We start from the raw sequence: 23,212 nt of genomic DNA on the forward strand, positions 1-23,212 counted from the left end.
GAGTGGGAGCATTTGCACATACACGTGTCCACAAAACACCAAGACTCCTGCAGGTGGTTGCAGGTAATGCAACAGGAGCCCTTCTGCAAATGGCCTTTGCAGCATAACTCAGTTAAATGGTAACAAAGTATCCAGATGCGCCTATTTACAGTGGATATTTTCACTTAGCCCTGTTTCTCTATGAATCCACCAATTTCTTAGTTAAATACTAACGTAAAATCGCGAGTGGGAATTGCAGGCGAAAAAGGACACGCCTGCGGAGACGAAAGCTCATACCAATAACTAACTTAGTTGGTCTCTAAGATGCTACTGGAAGGAATTTTTGTTTTGTTTTGTTTCGACTACGACAGACCAAAACGGCTACCTACCTGTAACTGGAAATTTGGGGGAAAGTTGTTCAGCAGGCGCCTGAATCGCCACGGTGCAGGCGCCTGCCCGAAATCAAGGGGCAGGGAGTTCCAAAGGGCAGGCGAGGACCGGTCAAGCTCTTCGTTGCTTAGGCGAAGAGGCAAACTCGACTGGATCGCTCGCTTCCCGCCCGTGAAGCGCAAGAAGAAGGAAACCAAAGGGAAGAGCCGCCCTCAGCCCCGAGGGGCTTACAATCGGAAGGAGGGACAAGAGAAACGTCTTGCCAGGAAAAGAGTTTTGAGCTGAGCCGAAATCCCACAGGATCGCCGGTGAAGTCCCCGTGAGAAATCGCGCGAGCATCTGAGCGTGTGCAGAGTGCAAACCTCGCCTCCCTGGCGTCTCCCCGCGAAGGCGGCTTCTTCGCCCTCCGTCGGCGCCTGCAGGGGGCTCCGCCCGCCCCGCCGCCTCCTCCGCCCCCGCCGGACTCTGAGTCACTAATCGGGAGCAGATGCCTCCGGCCAGAGCCTCGCCTGGCTGCAGAAGGTAAGGGGGCGCACGGAGGGGGTGGGGAGAAGCCAGAGAGGCGGGGGCGCTGGGCAAACCGCCGAGGCTGGGTGGGTAGGGGAGCTGAGCCCCGAGACCTATTTGCCCGCCCGGCCGCCGGCGAGGGCGCCCCTGAGGTTACGCAGAGCGCCTTGAGCGCAGGATAGGATGGATGACAAGGAGGAACGGGGATGTTGGTGGCCTCCGGGAGCCCCGGCACCTATTTTGCTCGCCCTGCCGTCGGCGAGGGCGCCTCTGAGGTTACGCAGAGCGCCTTGAGCAATGCAGGATGGGCGCAGAGGAGAGGAGAGGGTTGGAGGCGCTTGTTCTGTGGACGGCGAGGGCGCCTCTGAGACTACGCAGAGCGCCTGGATCGGTGCGGGATGACCAAGAGGAGAGTCTCCATGAGTCCCCGCACCTCTTCCTTCCCCGGGACCAGATCCTCGGCGGGCTGCCCAGCCTCCGCCTGCGCCCGCCCCGTCTGGGCTGCAGGCGAACCTGGAAGGAGCGGGTGTCTCGCCATCCCGGGTCTCCTCCTCCTCCGCATCCCCTGGAATTTCCGGGGATCGGGTTACGCGACCCTCCTCCTCCTCCTCTCCGGCTGCAGACTTCCAGCGAGCGGGACCAGAGGCGACGGGGCGGGCGGTGAGTACCAGGCTCCCGGCTCCGCCATGCCTTCCTTGCCCGGGGCATTGCAAGCGCCCCCACCCTCTGCAAAAGGGGCCCCCAGCCTCTCCCTCTCCTCTCCCTCCTCCTCCTTGTCTTCGCCACGTCTTGCCCGCATCCAGGAGAGGTGCTGAGGCCTGCCGGGATGTCTGCTCCCTCCCTGGCTTAGGAGAAGAGTTGAAAAACAACAGACGGCTTTGATTTGGGGGGCGGAGGGGGGAGAGAAGGGGAAGGGCTCCTGGGCAGAGCAGCTTTTCTGCATCCAGAAGGCTCCCAGTGCAGTCCTGAAACTTTGGAGAGCCGCTGCTGCCGGTCAGAGACTCCTGAGCTAGGCAGGCCAATGTGTCTTGACTCAGTAGGGAGCATCGTATGGAAAGGCATACAGCCACTTCTTCTGTGTCCCCATTTAGACCAGCCTTTAATCCAGAGCCAGGAAGACTAGAATCTTGGTTTATTTTTTAAAGGAGGGGCTATAGCTCAGTGGGAGAGCATCTGCTTTGCATGCAGAAGGTCCTGGATTCAAATTCTGCCAGCATCGCCAGGTAGCATTCCTGTCAAAAACCTTGAGGAGCTGCTGCCAATCAGTGTAGACAGTATTGAGCCAGATGGACCAATGTATCTGACTCAGTAGGGAACATCCTATGATTTTTTCCCGCTCTCTCTCCTAATCTCCCTGCCTGGATCCAAACTCTCACAAGAGTTTTATTCCTCTTTCTTATTTTGTAAAATTTGTACACGCAGACTGGAAAACTTAGCGGCCTGCAGCAATTCCGTTGCACCCGCCTGCTGCCAGCCAGGACGCCTTCACCCGAGGCCCTGTTTTGGGGGTGCACCCTGGATTGTTTTACGGGTGCCCTGTATGAATGAGGCAAGTGGGTGCGGCACCATCATTTATTGATCTTTATCGATTTATATTCCCCCAGGGGGCTCAAGGTGGCTGGCACAGCCCTCCCCATTTTAACCCTCACGATAACCCTGCAAGGTAAGCTGGGTGAAGGGATGGTGTCTGAGCCAAAGGTACCCCGTAAGATGGGGGGGGGGGTTTGGCATTCAAATTAGATGCTCTGCAGCACTGACCCACAGCCCTTCCCAAACACCTGGAGGGCTCCAGGGTTTCCCCCCCCCTACAAATCTAGGATTCTATTGCTCCCACCGGAAGCCCCATATTTCTTTTGGAGGTCTTTTCAGGGCCCCAAAGTGGGTCCCTCAAACATCAAGTATCAGGTAACGCAGAATATTTGGGGAAGAGTTTTTCAGCGATGGATAATGTGCATCTGGTTGGCCCCTGTGAGAACAGGATGCTAGACTAGACAAGCTCTTGGCCTGATCCAGCAACCTCTTGTTGTTGTTGTTTAGTCATTTAGTCGTGTGCGCCTCTTCCTGACCCCCTGGACCAGAGCACGCCAGACACTCCTGTCTTCCACTGCCTCCCGCAGTTTGGTCAAACTCATGCTGGTAGCTTCGAGAACACTGTCCAACCATCTCGTCCTCTGTCGTCCCCTTCTCCTTGTGCCCTCCATCTTTCCCAACATCAGGGTCTTTTCCAGGGAGTCTTCTCTTCTCATGAGGTGGCCAAAGGATTGGAGCCTCAGCTTCACGATCTGTCCCTCCAGTGAGCACTCAGGGCTAATTTCCTTCAGAATGAAGAGGTTTGAACTTCTTGCAGTCCAGGGGACTCTCAAGAGTCTCCTCCAGCACCAGAATTCAAAAGCATCAATTCTGCCTTGCCGTGGTGAAGGGGCTTGAATAACTCAGAGAAGCTATGAGCTATGCCATGCAGAGCCACCCAAGATGGACAGGTCATAGTGGAGAGTTTTGACCAAACATGATCCACATGGAGCAGGAACCGGCAAGCCACTCCAGTATCCCAGCCAAGAAAACTCCATGGACAAAGACAGCAACTTCTTATGGAGGTCTATTGTGATAGCAGAACCTCCATGCCCAGGGACAGTCTACCTCTGAATACCAGGCCTTGGGAACAACTGGAGAGTTGCTACTTGTGGGCCTCCCTTTGGGGTCCCGGTCGGCCACTGTGAGAGCAGGATACTGGCCTGGAGGGGGCTGATCCAGCAGGCTCTGTTCTTATGTCATCACTTCTAGATTTATGATTTTAAAAAAGCAGGGAAATGACTGCAGTGAAAGGTCCCAGCGGCAAGGAGCTTACAGTCCAAAGTTCGAAACTGCCCCAAGGAGAAGGGCAAGGGTGTGTGTGTGTGTGTGTGTGTGGCATGGACATTGCACTGCCCACTTTTCAGAAAATAAAATCTGTGCTTCCAGGTGGGAATATTGGACAGCTCTGCAGTCAAACCTCGAGTCCCGACGATGAATATCCTTGCCCCCGTCAGGCGGGACCGCGTCATTGCCGAACTGCCGCCGGTAAGGGGGCCAGGAGTCCTTGGAGGCAGGGGGCGGCAGGCACAGCTCAGCAGCAACACTTATGGTGTCAGAATCTCACTTTTTAGCATCAGGATGGTTTTGCACCTGTGGCTCCGCCCCTTTCCCTCTGGCCCCACCCACCACTGATCTTCGGCCCTCAGAAGGTTGCCAAGGAGACGGTGTGGCCCTTGATCTGAGAACGGTTCCCAAGTCCTGCTGGCATGCACATTTCTCGCCCCTCTTTCTGCAAGCAAAAGAGAACGAAGGCCAGGAATGGCTCAGCCATGGAGCCAAATTGGGGGTGCTGGAATTTTGGGGTGCTTGCACCAGATTGGAGATTTTTGGTGGGGGCTGTATGTGTGTGCCTGGACAGAGAGTGGGGTGTGTGACCTGTATTTGAAGAGAAGGCCTTTTAAAGAATCATAGAGCTGTAGGGTCGGAAGGGACCCCACAGGGTCATCTAGCCCAACCCCAGTCCCCGTCCCCATGCAATATTCCCCGGATGTCCTGGGGGAAACGATCTGGAGCCTTTTTCAACTGGCCCACCAGCTCAAATCAGGGGGAGGACAATAACGGAAAAAAATCAGTCTCCTGGCCTGGGTTGGACTAGATGACCGTAGGGTTCCCTTTCATCTCTGGTAGGGAGAAAACGGTGGAGGGGAAACCCTTTTAATTCATTAAGAGCAGGGGTCAGCAAACTTTTTAAGCAGGGGGCCGGTCCACTGTCCCTCAGGCTATGTTGGGGGCCGGACTATATTTTGAAAAAGAAAATGAACAAATTCCTATGCCCCACAAATAACCAAGAGATGCATTTTAAATAAAAGCACACATTCTACTCATGTAAACACACGCTGATTCCCGGGCCGTCCGTGGGCCGGATTGAGAAGTCAGTTGGGCCGGATCAGGGCCCCCGGTCTTAGTTTGGCTACCCATGCTCTTGAGCAGGCATAGGCAACCTTCGGCCCTCCAGCTGTTTTGGGACTACAACTCCCATCACCCCTAGCTAACAGGACCAGTGGTCAGGGATGATGGGAATTGTAGTCCAAAACATCTGGAGGGCCGAAGGTTGCCTATGCCTACTCAAGAGCATCAAAAACTTAGAGAGGGGTGTGTGTGTGTGTGTGTGTGTGTGGCTGCACAGGTGGCCTGGGAACTCAGTGGTTAGGGAAACTTTTCTTTAAAATGCACACAAACTTATTTGTTTCTTGTGGGTTTGTGCATGTGGTGCTGGCGGGAGTCTTTGCATTGGAAGAGCTGTTTGGGGCGCTGCAAGGAGCATACAGAATGGGGGCGTGTGGCAGTGCCGTAACTCCCCCCATTCCTCGTTTTCCTTCCCAGTGCTTCACCAAAGGGGCCGCGCTCCATTCCAGGACCTCCTTTCACCCCAAAGTGGTTGGGATGTGCCAGTCCCAGAGGACGGGGACCGTGGGGTGAGTATTTAACGCCAGAACATGAGAACACTGAACAAAGCTGAAGGTCGGAAGATTTGGGGTGGATAAAAGGAAGTCCTCCTTCACGCCGTGTGGAGTTAAACTGTGGAACTCCCTGCCACTTGGATGGCTTCAACAGAGGTTTGGACAAATTCCTGGAGGAGGTGAGGGCTATTGAGGGCTTCTTGCCAGGATGAGTTTGCTCTGCCGGAGGCAGTCAATGCTTCTGAATACTAGTTGCTGGAAAAGAGGGGGGTCTTGTGTTCAAATCCTGATTGTGGGTTTCCCTTTGGGGCATCTGGTTGGCCGCTGTGAGAGCAGGAGGCTGAACTAGACGGACCACTGGGCCTGATCCAGCAGCCAGGCTCTTATTATGTTCTTATTTACGGAGACCCTTGTCTCCACCTTTAAAGACCATCGCCATGACCTTCTAGAGGCCAGATCCACAGATCAGTTAGGGGCACAGAAGTCTATTCCTTTTATCTCTCCTGAATCTCCTGCACAGAATCCTGGAAGGAGGGACTGAAAGGCCCATCTAGTCCAACCCTCAGAATGCAAACATCACAGCTGATTTGTCAGCATTTCCCTGCAAATTCCTCCTTCTGTACACATGTAGTTTTGTCTAACATGAATATTTTTGCACAGCGGTTTCCCCGAATAGAATGCAGCCTTGTATGTTATTTTTCACTGATGCCTGCATTCATATGCACCCTTTGCATCCTTGCACACTTTACTTGTCTGGAGAACTGCACTGCAAAATCCATGGAAAATGTGAATTTCTAAGGACAGCTGTGTTTTGCTTCACATATTGTTTCAGAAACTGCAAGTCAGTTTGTATTTAAATGTGCAAGTCTCTTTCGCTATAGCATGACGAGAGAAGGAGAAAGACTTCTCTGTCCGATTTTCGCCACCCCAGGGGTAATTTTACTCATCTCTATCACACTCCACCCCTTTTATCTCCCATCAGTCACCCTTTATCTTAGCTTAGATAAAAGCCCCCTGGCATTATGAACAGTTCCTATTAGGAGAGTCTCTCCAGGCTACCTTTTTCCTAGACATTAACTCAGCCTTTCCCCGCTTCTCAACAGGTTTAAAATTTCCAAGATCATCGTAGTCGGTGACCTCTCTGTGGGGAAGACCTGCTTGATCAACCGGTAACTATGGGGGAATACCCGGGAGGATCGGGGCCCAGGTCTTGGAGAATCATGGGAATTGCTCAGGGTGCAGGGAACTGTAGCTCACGGATTTCAGCACCCTAAACGAATGGCAATCCCCAGGGGGCCCCATGGCTGTTTAGAGCGCTTTAAATGTAAAGTGTGGATTTGACCCCCAAGTCCTTTTATGCCAGGATGACGAACCTGTGACTTTTGGCTGTTGGTACTCCCCACACCCCAACTTCCTTGGGTGTTTTTGCCTGGCTGCAAATGTCTCTCTGAACTGTGCAAAGGGATGCCTGCTAGAGGGTTGCTGTTTTTCGGGGGGGGGGACAGAGGAGCACCCCCTCCATTTGCCAAAGGACCTTTAAAGCCCTTTGTGGCTTAGGGCCCTTGTATTTACAGGACTGCCTCTTCTGGTCTGCCCACAGAGGACCTTAAGGTCCATGAACAACCATAGTTTAGAGGTCCCGGGCCCTAAGGAAGTCAGACTATCCTCCACCAGGGCCAGGGCCTTTTCAGTGATGGCTCCGACCTGGTGGAATGCTCTGTCCCATGAGACCAGGGCCCTGCAGGATTTAACCTCCTTCCTCAGGGCCTGTAAGACAGAGCGATTCCGCCTGGCCTTTAATTTGAATTCAGCCTGATCTTTTATTTCCCTTCCCTTCCCTCCACCTCCCCTTTTATGAAGATCACCCGCTCTGAGACCCCACAGCTAATTCTCCCCTGGCCTCCTCGCTGGCCCAAATAGGACCAATTCAGCCAGCTAGCCCTGGGGATTATGTAAGGCTTATTTCCCCTAAATTGATTTTTGAATTTTATTGTTATTCATGTTTTTATACTGTATTTTATGCTGCTTTTATAATTGTTTTAAATTTGTTGTTAGCAGCCCTGAACCCGGTTTTTGAACTGGGAAGGGCGGGGTATAAATAAAAAATTATTATTATTATTAATCTTGAGCAGGAAGAGGCTGATGCAGACGCCAACCCTCTCCTCCTTGACCCCTCTCTCTCTCCCTTTCTCTTTCCTTATCCTCAGCTTTTGCAAAGACACTTTCGACAAGAACTACAAAGCCACCATTGGGGTGGACTTTGAGATGGAGCGGTTTGAGGTGCTGGGAGTCCCCTTCAGCCTGCAGCTGTGAGTACCTGCAGCCCACCCACCCAACCTGTCCGTCCTTCGGGGGAACCCCTCCCTTGGCCCCCTTTCTCAGTCATCCCCGCTACGCAGATAAGCCCTGCTCTGGAGCTCTGCGGCACCTGCAGCCTAACGCCTTCCTTGCCTCCCTGCCAGGTGGGACACGGCCGGCCAGGAACGCTTCAAATGCATCGCCTCCACCTACTACCGTGGAGCTCAAGGTGAGACAATGCGATTATCAGGGGTTGGAGGGTCTGTCTGTCTGTGTCTCTCTTTGCAGCAGATAGCTCCCTGGAGCGCAGCTAACAGGTGGGCAAGCGGCCTTGAGGACTAGCTCCTTATGAGGGCTGTTAGGATATAGTTCTGTTCCACCTTAAAAGGTCCATGACTGTTGTGTGTCACATGCCTGTTTACATTTCCAGCACAGTCTGCTGGGAACTTCGTTTGTATATTGCTTTTGCTATTGCTGTTTTGTTGGACACGAAGGGAAGCAGACATGTTTTTCCTTTGTTCCTGAACTATGCTGAATAAACGCCTGTAAATAATGCTTACACACGTCTCTGTCTGCCACTTCCGTTGTGAGGATTTGAAAGGGAAAAACTGGGATCCTCTTGGCATTCTCCATGGGTGGTGAAAAACTGCAGAAAGGAACTCTCTTTTGTGACCTCTGGGGTCCCATCCATGTGGGAAGTCGGTGTGTGCCAATGAATATTTCTTGTTACTTGGTTGTGCTTGGGCAGGGGCGAACGAATACGTTGTGACACCCGGGGCGGGGCATCGCTATGTAGGGCGCACGTGCGGTGTCGCTACGTACGACGCATGCACCGTACATAGCGATGCCGCATATGTGCTGTACATAGCGGTTTGCCGGCGGCGCTGCTCCAGCGCTGTACAGATGGTGCTGGGATCTTCTGCTCAAGTGGCGCCAGTGGCAAACCGCTATGTGCAGCGCATGTGCAGCATCGTTATGTACAGCGCATGTGTGCAACGGCGCACATGCGCTGTACATAGCGGTTTGGTGGCGGCAGCAGGATCCTCTGCTCGCGGCTGCAGAGAAACAGTTTCTATCCAAATGTGATTTTGGTTTAAATGCAGTGTAAGGTAGTCTCTATGGGAGTATATTGTATTTAATTATGGGGTGTCGAGTTTTAAGGGGGCTAACCAGGCTGGGACAGCTGGGAAAGCAGGCTTGTTGTTTTTTGAATGTCTGATGTAGATTTTTTCAGTTTCGTTGTTCCGTATGGGACAATGATAATAAAGATTATCATATCGGAGATTATCGTACTGTATCCTCCACATGCGGCTGTGACAGAGTGATGGCTGCTCACGCCACTGCGAGCCCCCACAGGGTGCCTTCTTATCACCCCCCCAACATGGCACCTGGGGCGCACCGCCCCCCCCATTGTGATGCCACTGTGCTTGGGGGCTTACCTTTGGGACATGTGGCTGAAAGTCCCCCATCCAGCATTTCCCAGAATTTACCATCTCAAGAACATCTAAGCCCTCCCTTTCCTCCAGATCTTGAACTGTCTAATTTTTTTTGGAGGGGGAAGGGGACTTAGAAAGGGGTCCCCTTTTCTCCTCCGTGACCTTAACTCTCCCCGCCTCTCCGCAGCCATCATCATCGTCTTTGACCTGAACGATGTGGCATCCCTGGGCCACACCAGGTGAGTTACCTGTCGAGTTCGCCGTCCCCAGCTGGCATCAAAGCTGTGCTGTCAACAGGGGGTGCATGCATGGCTGTGAGTTGTGCTGGATCAAGTCCCTGACTCAACATTGATTCCAGAACCAAATTGCACCCGTGTGACCCTACTGCGACTCCTGCATTGCGGGGGCTGGACTCGATGACGTTTTGGGGCTCCCTCACACCTCTGTGTGCAACGTCAAGAAATTAAAACAACCCCCTTCATTTTGGTACCTTTGACGCTTTGTGGGGAGGTCAGGGCCCCTCTTGGCCTCTATCCTACCTCACAAGGTTGTTGTGAGGATAAAACAGGGAGGAGCAGAACTCTGCACGCCCCCTGGAGCTCCTTGGATATCAACACGATAGAAAGATACTACACTTGATTTTAGCCAAAAGGCTGAGAAGCGAGAGTCAGAGGTCATACATTTTCTTTTACTGGGGAATGATCAGGAGCTCACCAAGTTAGTGGCTAAATATCTCTACAGTGGTGCCCTGCAAGACGAATGCCTCGCAAGACGAAAAACTCGCTAGACGAAAGAGTTTTCCGTTTTTTGAGTCGTTCCGCAAGACGAATTTCCCTATGGGCTTGCTTCGCAAGACGAAACGTCTTGCGAGTTCTTGCGAGTTTGTTTCCTTTTTCTTAAAGCCGCTAAGCCGTTAATAGCCGCTAAGCCGCTAATAGCCGTGCTTCGCAAGACGAAAAAACCGCAAGACGAAGAGACTCGCGGAACGGATTAATTTCGTCTTGCGAGGCACCACTGTATTTGGTTTTTTGTTGTCGAAATACACTGCAGACGTCTGATCTCCCTGGAGACCCAAGAGTTGTGACGATAGACTGCTCTGCCTCCTTTCTTTTAGCAAATGTTTTGTGCCACTGGGGAAGTGGTAATTCTGTATTGATTTGTTTTGGATGTTGTATGTGATGCCAATAAAAGGTTTGATGATGATGATAGATAGATAGATAGATAGATAGATAGATAGATAAGGAAATAAATAATAGCAGCAGTGATAAATTCCACTCCTGGATTTCTCTCTCTGCTCACTCTGTTCCAGGCAGTGGCTGGCTGATGCCCTGAAGGAGAATGACCCTTCTAGCGCCATTCTCTTCCTCGTCGGCACCAAGAAGGATCTCAGCGTAAGTTGGGGAGAAAAAGAGAGAGGGAGACAGAGGGTGGGCTGTATCCTGCCTGCCCCACCTCCCTGCAGGACCCTCTGCCTTGTTCAGAAGGCATCTCCTGCGAATTCCGTTCAGGGCTCATTCATTGAAGCTGCACAAAGCCCTCCCTCCTCCAACCACTGGCCCTCCAGCCCAGGATCATTTGCATGGCACGGGGTTGGGCTGGATGACCCCTGGAGACCCCTTCCACAATTCCGTGATGCCCTGGGGGATGAGGCTACTGATTTATGGAGGTTCTTCATGAGGGCTTACAGGGAACAGGCACAGCCAAAACTCCTTCTACCTGCCCCCCGACTTGCCACTCCCCTGCTTTGCTTCCAGGATGATCCTGGCAACTTGATCGAAACCTGGATCCCGTTGGATCAGCCCAGTTCAGGATCCAGCCAAATCCAGCCTGGTTATTTATCATTAAGGGGGCAAGGAAAGAGGACACTTCCACAAACCTTATACTCTCTCAGCCACAGCACCGTCTTTCTGATTGGTGCTTTGCAAGGGGGTAGCTCTCTGCCCCAAGCAGCTTCCAATCTGAAACTCACCCTGGAGGGAAGCGGAGGCAGGGAAGAAGCGCTTCTAGCTGGGTTCCTGGAGCTCCTGCCGCTGTCCTTCCTTCCTCCTGAGCCCTTCCCTTCCCTCTCACAGTCTCCGGCGCAGTACAGCCTCATCGAGAGGGAAGCTCTCAAGGTGGCCAAGGAAATGGAGGCTGAATATTGGGCCGTCTCCTCGCTCACAGGTAAGCTTCTCTTTTGCACAGCGACTCTGTTCTCGGTCGAAATGCTTCCGAGTACCTGTGGCTGGAGGCTGCAGGAGGGGAGAGTTGCCCTTGTGCTCGAATAAACCATAATAAACCTCCTCCTTCGTGTGCCTCCTCCTCAAGCGGTCCGGAGGGTGGCAACACGAGAACGGGGCCATCTTTGCAGTGGCTCCCCGACTGTGGAATGCTCTCCCCAGGGAAGTTCGCTTGGCACCTTCATTATATAGACATACCTCAGATTACAGGCGCTTCAGGTTGCATTTTTTTGGGGTGCGGACCGCTGAAACCCGGAAGTACCAGAACGGGTTACTTCTGGGTTTCGGCAGTCGCGCATGCGCAGAAGTGCTAAAACGTGCTTTGTGCATGCTCAGAAGCACCAATTTGCAACCGGCGCATGCACAGAAGCGCCGCTGCGGGTTGCAAACGTGCATCCTGCATGGATCACGTTCGCGACCCGAATGTCCACTGTACACCTTTAGTTGCCAGGAAAAAAGTTCCTTTTTAACCAGGCCTTTGGTTGATCTGATTGACATCCTATACCCTTTAAAAATGTGGCTCTTTTGCAGGGCGGTGTTTTTGTTTGGATTTCATATATTGTGATTTTTTCTGTGAACCGCCCTGAGACCTCCAGGTTTAGGGTGGTATATAAATTCAATAAATAATAAAAATAATTAAAAAAAAAAACAAAACACCTGGCTGGCCCATGTGAGAACAGGAGGCTGGACTAGATGGGCCACAGGCCTGATCCAGCAGGAGGGTATATTTCTGAATGCAGTGTCTTGTTAACCTGCGGAACTCACTTCCACAGGAGACAATGATGGCCACCAACTTAACGGGCTTTAAAAGAGGATTAGGCAAATTTATGGAGGAGGAGAGGGCAGTCTATGGTATTTAAGGAAACGGTATCACCCCCCGCACCCCCCCTCCCCACAGGTGAGAATGTGCGGGAATTCTTTTTCCGGGTTGCAGCGCTGACCTTTGAGGGCAGCGTGATGGCGGAGCTGGAGAGGAGCAGCGCAAGAAGGATTGGCGACGTCGTGCGTAAGTGTACCCCTCGCCACATGTGTCCAGCTGGCCCCATAGCGGGCGGGAACTTCAAACAGGCCCCCACCCCCCAGTTTCCACAGAGGCAGCCCCACTTCTGCCTCAGAACCAGCTTGGTGCTGTCCGGACCTTTGTAAACGGAACTGTGTATATTCAACACTTTAAAAACCCCAAAGCATGGTGCAGAATTTCGGTATAAATTCTGCCCTGGGAAAAAGCCACATCCTTCTGCCAGCAAAAGTTCTGCAAGCAGAGCAGATCTCCACCGACTGTTGCAAAAGTCCTTGCACTGCCCGTCTTGTTTTCGTTCCCTGCGTTTTAATAGATTGGTTCATTCTGTTTTGGTTCTGTTTTTGCATTTTGTCTGCCTTGCTTTAATTTGTCTGAGCTGCCTTGAGCCGCAGTCCAGGGGAAAATAAATAAATCTAATGATAATTAGATTTGCGAAATTTACTGTGCTCAAATATAATTTGTAGAGGTGCTTCTGCTGTGCTTTTTTTGGTTCATTGAAGTTATTCTGTTTTTAGAGCTGCTGTGCTGTGCTGCTGCTGCTGTTTTTTAATCTTTGAGGGCTCCGTGCTATAAAGCAGCTTCTAAGCTTGTTAAATAATAATGTTTTAATTTTTAGTGTATTTCTTTATATCCTGCTTTTTCCCCAAGCAGGAACTCAAGGCAGCTTACACAAAGCAAAACAACACAGACAGGATATAAAAAACTGAAAAGATCTATAAGCTAATCATTAAGATAACAATAGCAATACCTCTCAAGTCCCCTCTCTGGCACGGCCCACCATGTTTCTCACTGCATCTTCATAAGGCCTAGAAACTTGTTTGCTTCATAGAGACTGAGGATTCTTGGGAAGCTTCCCTGTTTTGTGGTATTTCAATACACAACTCTGCTGATGGATGGTGACAGGCAGAGTTTAGCCAATGAGAATGGGATGGGGGCGGGCTCCGTGTCGCCAAGGTTATGGCTGCCTCTTCCCAGTGATCCACAGTTCTGCAAGCCAAGCAAAATTGTGTGATTTGCCGCAAAGTTTATTTGCACTGCACATCGGCAGGTATTCTTTTATTTTTTATTAAATAATTGGTAGAGATGGGTTAGTTTTCAGGGTTTGTTGCAAAGCTTAGAGCTTGTGCATTTGTTTTGTTTTTATCCTGCACATTTTGCCTGTACCTTCACAAGGACTAGAAACTTGTTTGCTCATAGAGGCTGAGGTTTTCCAGGATTTTTCGCTCTGCCTCTTTCAGGGATCCACAGCGACGAGCGGGACCTTTACCTGACCGAGAAGCGTCGGAGAGCGAAATGTTGCCAGTGACGCAAGTTGGGGGAAGGAATTTCACCGGCCTGAACATTTGCACTGAACTTATTTCTATACCAAAGAAAAGTGTTGCTGTTTTTTAATGATTTTTTTTTAAAGAAAAGAACAGATTGCCTCATATATAGGACCATCACAAGCTGCTTTGTACTAAGTCGAGCCATCACTCCATCTAGCTCAGAATTGTCTGCACTGACCGGCAGCAGTGGCTCTCCGGGATTTGAGGCAGAAGACCCCCCCTGCCCCACCTGGGCTTGCTGCTGCGGACTGAGCCTGGGATCGTTTTCCATGCAGAAAGCAGGTGCTCTAACCACTGAGCAGTATGTCATTCCTGCATTGGAAAGGGTTAGACTAGATGTCTCATGGAGCTCCCTTCCAACTCTACAATTGATCCTCTTCCCTGGGTGAAGCTGATCTGTTTTTCTGCCCCCAGAGCTCTCCCACCCCCAAATATTTCTGCCCTCTTGGCTTCTTGTGGGGCAGCCCTGGAAGAGAATAATCAGACGTTTCTACATTCATTTCTACATTCCATGGGTTCCTTCGCCACAACCGTTTCCTGTTGGTGACATCAATTCCTGTGCCAGGACATGTAAGATAGTGCCCTGGTTCTGGTGTCATGAGACATGTCCCACCCCATTGGGCACAAAGACCCCCTTGTCCCCCCCCCAAAAAAACCCCTATTGCAGACAGCAATCATTAACCAAAGCACCTCTGGTCTCTCGGTACGAATCGCATTCGGTCATAATAAAAGTTGAAATGTTGTGCTTTTTCTAACTGTTGCCTTGAATGTGCGTTGATGGGGTTGGCCAGCAGCGGGGTGTCATTTCAGCCTGGGGGGCACATTTCCTTGTGGGGGACTTCCTGGGGGCCAAGGGCAGGCCCTGGGGCAAAGAGTGTTTGGGCCCCAAGGAATGTGATGGAGTCTCACAGCAGCCAAATGCCCCCTAGGAACCTACCAATCAAGATAGACTACCTCTGAACCTGGAGGTTCCTTAGGGACGTCAGTGGAGTCCACTGGATCAGGCCAGGGGCCCATCTAGCCCAGCATCCTGTTCCCACAGTGGCCAACCAGATGTCTCAAAGGGAAACCAACAAGCGAGATTCGAACCCAAGAGCAGCACTCTCCCCTCCCCTGGTTTCAGAAGAATTGCTGCCTCCAGTAGCCATCGAAAGCCCTCTCCTCCTCCATGAATTTGTCCAATCTTCTTTGGAAGCCATCTAGTTTGGTGGCCATGCCTGCCTCCTGTGGCAGGGAGTTCCACAGTCTAACCCTGTGCTGTGTGAAAGGGCTGAAGCACTCCTGAACCTTCCAACGAGAACAGGTGTGACTAACTTAGGTCCAGTGTGTCTTTGGGTAGAACTTGGCTGGGCACAACCCCACCATATTGTCCAATACTTAATTTCATGTTTCGCTGCTAGGAGGGAGAACTGTGGTCCTCCAGGCATCTCTGTGTGGCCCCAGGACCATGCAGGGGGTTGGACTAGATGACCCTTGGTGTCCCTTCCAGCGCTACAATTCCATAACACCCTTCTCTCCCCACAACATTCCCCTCTCCTCTCTGCACCTCAGGTCCTCCACCCAAGACCTCAGTGTTTGTTTTTTTAATGCAACGTGGAGCACTTCGTACATCAACGCTATCAAAGTTTAGCCGCGATTACAGTGGGTTGGGATGGATGACCCTTGGGGTCCCTCCGAACTCGGATTCTAAGTTTCACCGATTCAGCGGGTGGTTTATTAACTACACTGGGGCAGAAGAACATGGAGAAGGAACATTTTTTCTGATGGAGTGCCAGATAAGCTGGAAGGCACGCAGGCAAGATTCCCAAACTGGTCTGGAGTTATGAGCTTGCAAGATCCCGGAGGTTAATGGCCCGGGAAGCAGGCGGAGTTTGCCACTATTGGGACGCCACGGGCCTCTGCGGGACGCCTTGGGGGCCGTGCATATACCTGTGCGCCTTCCTCCCTACTGCGGTCCTGGGTTGGGGTTGAAGGCCTGGAAGGAGTCCAGCTGGTGAGCGTTGAACTGGGGCATCAGTTTGGGGGGCACACAATGCGCCCACTTGTAGTGGTCTTTCAGCCAGAGCCCGCCCTCGCTGTCCTCCACGCAGATGGCGGCGATGCCTGCAGGCAAGGTTGGGGGAAAGGCAGCGATCACCGACAGCTTCAGAGCCAGGGTAGACTGCTCCTGCAGCTGGAGGCTCCACCAACCTCTATCGCTGCTAGGAATGCCAAGGGGGCCGAGCCCGGCCGCCTGCTCACCGACCCACCTGCCACTAGGCCGCCTTGTTCCTCCACCAGGCGGATGGCACTCCGCATCGTCCCCCCGGTCTCGACCCACTGGTCCACCAGCAAGACGCGAAGGCCTGGTCAGAAAGGGGGCAGAGGGCAAGGTGGGGTTAGTGTGCCAAGTTCCGCCCCACCCCGTTCCTTACCTGAGAGGTTAAAAAAATATATGTGGATCTGGAGCAATAGCTAGGAAACCTCAGTGCTGGATCAGGCCCAAGGGGGCCCAAGCGTAGGGTTGCCACATGGCAAAAAGAGCATCTTGGGGAAATTTCGGGAAACCGGCAAAACATCCGGGATTTTGAGGTTGATTGCCAACAACTTTTGAGTTTCATTTCCCAGAAAAAGCTCTGATACTTTGCGTTTGCTGAAAAAACATCTTTTGCATCCTGAGTTTTTACTTCTAGAAATACGGCAACCCTGCCCAATGGGAAGCCCACAAGCTGGTCCTGAGCACAGTTCTCCAGTGCCTGTATTCACAGGTAGACTGCTGCTAGACATGGAGGTTCTGCAATCACAATAGACCTCCATAAGAAGAATCCGGATGGATCAGTCCGGCCTCCTGTTCTCACAGGGGCCAACCTGCAGTTTCTAGCAACTGGTATCCAGAGGGGTTTCCGCCTCTGACAGGGGAGATAAAACCTACTTATTAGCCATTTTTAGCATTCACCTCCATTAATTTGTATTTATAAGTGCAGCAGAAGATCCTGCCCACAGGCAGGAACTCAGGGCAACTGCAAAGCTCTTCCCTCCTGCGCCCGCAAAGGCATTTACTGCCTCTGATGGAGGAGGGCGTAGATGGACCCCAGCTCCTGTCAATTCCAGTGGCCAGCAAGCTCAATGGTTAGTGGTGATGGGTACCCAGCCCTGACCCTGTCTCTGTGTGTGTAGACATCAGTTCCTTTGGGGAGGGAGAACTGAACAAGGGGAAATTCTTATTCTTATTATTTCAGGAAGTTTTAAATGTTTGACGTTGAATTATGTTTTTATATGTACTGGAAGCCGCCCAGAGTGACTGGGGAAACCCAGCCAGATGGGTGGGGATATAAATAATAAAATTATTATTATTATCTCTGCTCACCTGGCGAGATGGCGTCAGCCCGCATCTCCATCACCTTCTCACGAGCCTGGTAGTCCTTGTAAGGCTTCGAGAGAGTTTTCACGCACAGGTGCCCAGCTTTGCGTATGGCCAAAAAGCCCTTCTGGAGGGTGTGGGCGATGGCAGCGCCTGAGGGCAAGATGAGAAGGGCAAAGGGGTGCCCCCATGAATCGTGAGTTGCCACACCATGCCCTCCCTAACCCCAGCCCCAAATCGATTCATTTTGTTTTCACCAAACTTATCCCCAGGATTCAACCTTGCTTGGAAAATACTCCAGCGTCCTTTGCCATCATATTGAGAATGCAAAATAAAATAATAAAATTTAAAAATTCCTTCCAGTAGCACCTTAGAGACCAACTAAGTTAGTTATTGGTACCAGGAGTCCTCTCTCCTCCTGTAGTTTCCAGCAACTGATTTTCAGAAGCATTATTGCCTTTGACTATGGAGGCAGAGCGCAGCCATTGCGGCTAGGAGCCATCGATAGCCCTCTCCTCCTCCTCCGTGGCTTTGCCCAATGCACTTTTAAAGCAATCCAGGTCAGTGGCCATCCCTGTGGCAGGGAGTTCTACAGCTGAACTCTCCACTGCATCTCTATCCCTTGGATCGCTTCTGCGTTGCTCTTTGCTCTCCGGCCAAGCCGAGCCCCCGACTCACCTAGGATGAAGCCCATTGCGTCAATGCCGGCAACCAGGTCGATGGGGTCGCCCTGAAAGGTTTGCAGGAGATCTTCCACGCAGTCCTGCAAGGCCTGGCGAGATCAGAGAGGAAAGGAGAGTGACTGGGGAAGAGTCAAGGAGGTCACAAAGCTTTCCTTCTAATGGGAGCTTCCAGTTGCCATTGTAATTCTGTGTATTCCCAATATCAATGCGTATTATTAATCTCTATTATTACTATATCCCTAAAGATGAGGTCGGAGTCTTTTTATACGCAACAGCGGCCGCAAGAGTACTTGTGGCCAAAAACTGGAAGAGCGAGGAGACTCCCTCAATGTCAGAGTGGCAAATTAAATTCTGCGAATATATTGAACAAGCCAAGATGACAGCGTCAGTTAGAATGCGATCAAAACAAGAATTAAGAAAGGAATGGTAGTGTAAATCTTTGGATAAGTACTGATTGAGTTCATTAAGCTAAGATGCAATGATTCTAGAACAGAGGATTGATTAATGTGATGAATAAATATGAACACAACAACAAAGTTTTAACGTAGCGAGAAGGACATCGTGCAAGTGTGTGAGGGAAATCACATGGATATTTGGATAAAAGGTGAATGGGGTACAGGGTTAGATGTGGGGAATCCGTATATTTAATATATGTTATGTACAGTGCTGAAATTGTACGGTAACTAACGTGTAATATGAATTTAATAAATAAATAAAGATGGCAGGAAATCTCTACTTTTACGGTACTATTTTGTTGTTGTTAATGTGTGTATGTAATTTTTCCATTTATTCTGGGAGCCTTTTTTCCCCAGCAGCTCCATGGTAAATCTAGCAATGGGAATTTCTCCGCTGCCTGCTTTCCCTTGATGCCCTAAGCCAGGGGCCAGCAACCTTTTTCAGCCGTGGGCCGGTCCACTGTCCCTCAGACCTTGTGGGGGGCCGGACTATATTTTGGAAAAAATAATAATGAACGAATTCCTATGCCCCACAAATAACCCAGAGATGCATTTTAAATAAAAGGACACTTTCTACTCATGTAAAAACATGCTGATTCCTGGACCGTCTGCAGGCCGGATTGAGAAGGTGATTGGGCCAGATCCAGCCCCCAGGCCTTAGTTTGCCTACCCCTGCCCTAAGCACAGGCTTATTTTGTTTAATGGTTAACCCGGCCCTGACAACAGCACAGCCCTGTGAGGTAGGTTAGGCTGAGGGTCACACCCAGGGAGAGTTTCATGGCTGAGTGGGGATTTGACCCCTGGTCCGTCCCAGGATAATGCTCTAACCACTACACCGCACTGCCTCTTATCTTCTCCTATCTCCCACCTGAGAAAAGCCCGGTTCCACACCAGGCTCTCACCTTACAAAAAACTATTTCTGTCCATTCACTCCCACTCCCCACTGTAATGCACCGCCTCAACTCCTTATCACAGAATCTGTAGAGTTGGAAAGGGACCTGTGGGTCATCTAGTCCAACCCCACAGCACAATGCGGGGCTCAAACCTGCAACCCTGAGATTAAGAGTCTCCTGCTCTACTGACTGAGCTATCCTGCGGTCCATCAGATACCTGGGGATGGCAGTAGAGGCGGGAGGGGTCCAGCCAGGCGAAGCTGGGGCCTTTGACGTTGGGGGCCATCAGCCCCAAATACCAGCCCTGCTCTCGTGGGTCAGGGACGTGTTTCAGATCCATGGAGACGTGGTTAGGGTCAGCAGATGGAGGAGAAGCTGTAAGGGAAGGTGGGTGGGTTGGGGGCTGGAGAAGAATACATGCAAAGAGATGCTTTCTATCGCAAGGTTCCTCGAGAGTCACCAGAAATCTTGCACCAATTGGAGCAGACTCTTCCACATTTCCCTGTGAACTGCCTTTCCAGAGTTAAACCATGTGTCGAAAAGGCTTCGCAGTTCCCTCTAACGGCTGCAAATGCACATTTAAGCATCACTGAGGGCATCTCAGTAAGTCAATAATAATAATAATAATAATAATAATGTTATTTATACCCCACCCTCCCCAGCCAAGACCGGGCTCAGGGCAGCTAACACCAGATATAAAACAATTGATTGAAATACAACTTAAAAAACAAGATTAATACAAAATACAACAGAATAAAACGATCCCCGCCCAGGGAAGTCTAACAATAAAGGGATGGAACTGACCTTCACGAGGACTAGAATATTTCTTGCTAGGAGTATCTGCTTTGCATGCAGAAGGCTCCACATCTCCAAGTCTGCACAGCTGCCTGAAACCCTGGAGAGCTTCTGCCAGTCAGTGCGAACAATATGGGGCTAGACAGACCCAACACTCTGACTCACTCTGGGGCAGCTTCCTATTTCTTTTTTTGGGGAAAGTGACCATTATGCAGAATCACGATGACTAGAATATTTCTTTTGGGGGCTCAATGGCAGAACAAGAGGTCCACATTCTGGCTCAGGGCTCTAATCACCAGCTTATTGAGCAATTCATCCTGATTTGCTTGTGGGGACGTTGCAGCAAAACAGGAGTTACTTATTTATTTCTTAATAGTTACCTATCAGTTTATTGGGGGGGGGGAGCCCTCAGAGCAGTTTACAAAAGAGCTAAAACGATAACATTAAGTTGATGGACTGTGCCGAAATGGCAAAATTAACTGGGAATCAGGAAGACAAGAAATTTTTTAAAAAGAATGGGAAATGTTTATAATGTATATACAAAATAATTGTAAACAGGTCAAAACATTAACAGGATTTTAAATACACTTGTAATGTAACAGAATGTATAGATAACTTAGGAAGATGAAAAATTGGAGAAGTATTGATAAGCAGTTGAAAATAGAATCAAAAGGACCGATGGAGGGAATGGAGGGGGGCGGGGAGTCAGGAGATTCAGAGTAATCTCGATATTTGGATTTTGTACTGCTTTTTGATGTATGTATGTACATTTATTCATATATATTTGAAAATCAAATACAAAGATTATTTTAAAAATACTGGAAAAAACCAATAGCATTATAAATTAGAAAAATTAACAGCAACAACAATAATTTAAAGCTTTCGTAAAGTTAAAATAACAGTAGACTGAAAAGAGATTCAGACTTGCCTCAACTTTCTAAACAGCTGGGTAGTCTTGTCTGAAGAAAAGTAGTTTTAGCAGGCTTAGCCAAAAAGAGGATGGTGAAAAGGTATCAACAGGCAGGGAGTTCCAAAGGTTAGGTGCTGCCACAGAATTGTGGAGTTGGAAGGGGGGTCATCTAGCCCAACCCCCTAAAATGCAGGAACTTTCGGCCCAACATGGGGCTCGAACCCGTGACCCCGAGGTGGTGTCCCCCGCTCTGCCGACGACAGCGCTATCCCAGCAGAGTTATCGCACCCTTCCCAGCCTGTCACGCCCGATCCCTTTCCTTCCTCCTTGCAAAAACAGTCCAATCTTTCCAGGAAAGCGAAATGGTTGTGCAAGAACCCCACCCGTCCCCAAACCGCCCTAGAATCCCTCCAGCTGAATTTGCTGGGATGAGCTTGAATCCTGCGTGGAAACAGCAACAGTCTGGAAGTTTGGCGTGGATTTCTTAAAGGAGGAATCGAATGTGGGCTGGATCCTGTTCCGTCCTTGCCTGTGGGTCTCTGCTCTCCGAAATAAATACATAAATGCCCACCCCAATAGACCCGACATTTCCCAAACATCAGAGGCAGCCCCAGAATTTCCCTGGGGGGAGAAAACACCCCACAGCACACTACTTTCCATTCCCCCATGTGGCGTGCCCAGTACCTGGGAGAGGAGATCGGATCTTTGCCTCTTCCCAGGCCTCTTCCAGGCAGACGGACACTCAGGAGGTGCTTTTTCCTGGGAGGCCAAAGGTGCTACTGGATCCAAGCAGAGGGACAGAGGGAGGGCCTTGGGCCACGGACAGTGACAGCTGGGGAAGCCCAGCCCTTGCCTGGCCAGGGTCCAGACTCCAGGGCCAGCTCCGGCCTCACAGTTAAAGCTATTCACAATTCATTCACCACGAGGAGCCCAGGAGGGGGAGAAAACAACAAGGGAGGTCCAGAGAAGCAGCGGAACAGGAGCAGGGCTCAATCCAGTTCGTTGGGAGGCTTGCAACAAACGCGCTTTCCTCAAAAGATCAGACTTCTTTGTGATAAGGAAAAGCAGCAGATAAATGCTGCCAGCCAGTGTTGGCAGCATGGAGCTAGTTGGAGCAATGCTTTGGCTCAGGAGAAGGCAGTGCCCCATGCCCCAGAGGAAACCCACCAGCTGGTTTCCTGGTTTAGGATGTGGGGCAAATCCTGCTTCAGCAAGGCTGAAGTCATCCAAAGTCTTGTGTCTAGATTAAGGGAAGTGATAAAGGTAAAGGTAAAAGGACCCCTGACCATTAGGTCCAGTCGTGACCGACTCTGGGGTTGCGGTGCTCATCTCGCTTTATTGGCCGAGGGAGCCGGCGTACAGCTTCCGGGTCATGTGGCCAGCATAACGAAGCTGTTTCTGGCGAACCAGAGCAGCGCACGGAAACGCCGTTTACCTTCCCGCCGGAGCGGTACCTATTTATCTACTTGCTTTCAAACTGCTAGGTTGGCAGGAGCAGGGACCGAGCAACGGGAGCTCACCCCGTCGCAGGGATTCGAACCGCCGACCTTCTGATCGGCAAGCCCTAGGCTCTGTGGTTTAACCCACAGCGCCACCCACATCCAAGGGATGTGATAGTCCGACTCTAATCTGCCTTGGTCAGACCACCCCTGGAAGACCATGTCCAGTTCTGGGCACCATAATTTAAGAAGGATGTTGATAAGCTGGAAGGTGGGCAGAGGAGGGCAACCAAGATGACCAGGGGTCTGGAAACCAAGCCTGATGAGGAACAGTTGATGGAGCTGGGTATGTTTGGACTGGAAAAGAGGAGACTGAGAGGAGATAGGAGAGCCATCTTCAACTATCTCAAGGGCTGTCACAGGGAAGAGGGAACAAGATTGTTTTCTCCTGCTCTGGAGGGTAGGACTCGAACCCATGGCTCCAAGTTACGAGAAAGGAGATTCCGACTCAGCATCAGGAAGAACTTTCTGATGACAAGAGTTGTTCAACAATGGAAGAGACTCCCTCGAGAGGCAGGGGACTTCTCCTTCCCTGGAGGTTTTTAAGCAGAGGTGGATGGCCCTCTGTCCGGGATGCTTTCGCTGAGATTCCTGCATTTCAGTGGGTTGGACTAGAGGACCTTTGGGTCCCTTCCAGCTCTTAAGATTCTCTGAGGCTCGGGGGTAAGGTTGCCAGCTTTTCATAACAGTGAAACTTTTCAGCGAACTTTTCTTAACAGTGGCTGGGTAGTTCTGTGGTGCTGGGATCAGTGAGTTCCCAGGATTATTTTTTTGGGGGGGGGTTTCAGAGGGGGGAGTGATATAAATGTCTGGGGCGGACAGAGAGGTGGAAGGAACGTCCGTCTCAAATGCTGAGCAGGACTCTCAGATCAACGCCTGAGGGCGCCATTGGCTTGTCCTTTGGCTGAACTTCATGAATAACCAGTGACCATCATGCTCAGATCTGCTACAGGAAGGAAGGAATCAAGGGAGCTAAGAACCTGGTGGCAA

General features: G+C 50.8%; 2 protein-coding genes across 9 annotated transcripts; one reads left to right on the forward strand and one right to left on the reverse strand.

Annotated features, from left to right (window-relative positions):
- The first annotated feature begins 778 nt into the window (after window positions 1-778).
- On the forward strand, window positions 779-14,402 carry RAB34 (RAB34, member RAS oncogene family). 4 transcript variants are annotated; one of them, XM_080984136.1, is made up of 12 exons: window positions 779-891; window positions 2,481-2,539; window positions 3,835-3,933; window positions 5,272-5,363; window positions 6,452-6,517; window positions 7,556-7,657; window positions 7,811-7,875; window positions 9,270-9,321; window positions 10,392-10,473; window positions 11,155-11,245; window positions 12,200-12,307; window positions 13,561-14,402. In XM_080984136.1, exons 3-12 carry the CDS (start codon window positions 3,880-3,882, stop codon window positions 13,626-13,628), a joined length of 780 nt encoding a protein of 259 aa, XP_080840262.1. In that variant the 5' UTR covers window positions 779-891; window positions 2,481-2,539; window positions 3,835-3,879; the 3' UTR covers window positions 13,629-14,402. The 4 variants fall into 4 exon arrangements, with proteins under 4 accessions (XP_080840262.1, XP_080840264.1, XP_080840261.1 ...); XM_080984135.1 differs by lacking the exon at window positions 779-891 and adding an exon at window positions 922-1,536; XM_080984138.1 differs by lacking the exon at window positions 2,481-2,539.
- On the reverse strand, window positions 12,910-21,546 carry LOC308464664 (adenine phosphoribosyltransferase-like). 5 transcript variants are annotated; one of them, XM_080984140.1, is made up of 7 exons: window positions 19,823-20,335; window positions 19,236-19,421; window positions 17,666-17,759; window positions 16,994-17,140; window positions 15,897-15,992; window positions 15,577-15,750; window positions 12,910-13,309 (listed from the first exon to the last, which is right to left on the reverse strand). In XM_080984140.1, the coding sequence occupies exons 1-6, from the start codon at window positions 19,883-19,885 to the stop codon at window positions 15,593-15,595; spliced, it is 744 nt and encodes a 247-aa protein (XP_080840266.1). In that variant the 5' UTR covers window positions 19,886-20,335; the 3' UTR covers window positions 12,910-13,309; window positions 15,577-15,592. The 5 variants fall into 5 exon arrangements, with proteins under 5 accessions (XP_080840266.1, XP_080840267.1, XP_080840268.1 ...); XM_080984141.1 differs by lacking the exons at window positions 12,910-13,309; window positions 19,823-20,335 and adding an exon at window positions 21,408-21,546 and having other exon boundaries at window positions 15,216-15,750; window positions 19,236-19,393; XM_080984142.1 differs by lacking the exons at window positions 12,910-13,309; window positions 19,823-20,335 and adding an exon at window positions 21,408-21,543 and having other exon boundaries at window positions 15,216-15,750.
- Between the last annotated feature and the right edge of the window lie 1,666 nt (window positions 21,547-23,212).

Source organism: Podarcis pityusensis, assembly GCF_964106645.2.
Source record: "Podarcis pityusensis genome assembly, chromosome: 15".
Lineage (NCBI taxonomy): Eukaryota > Metazoa > Chordata > Lepidosauria > Squamata > Lacertidae > Podarcis > Podarcis pityusensis.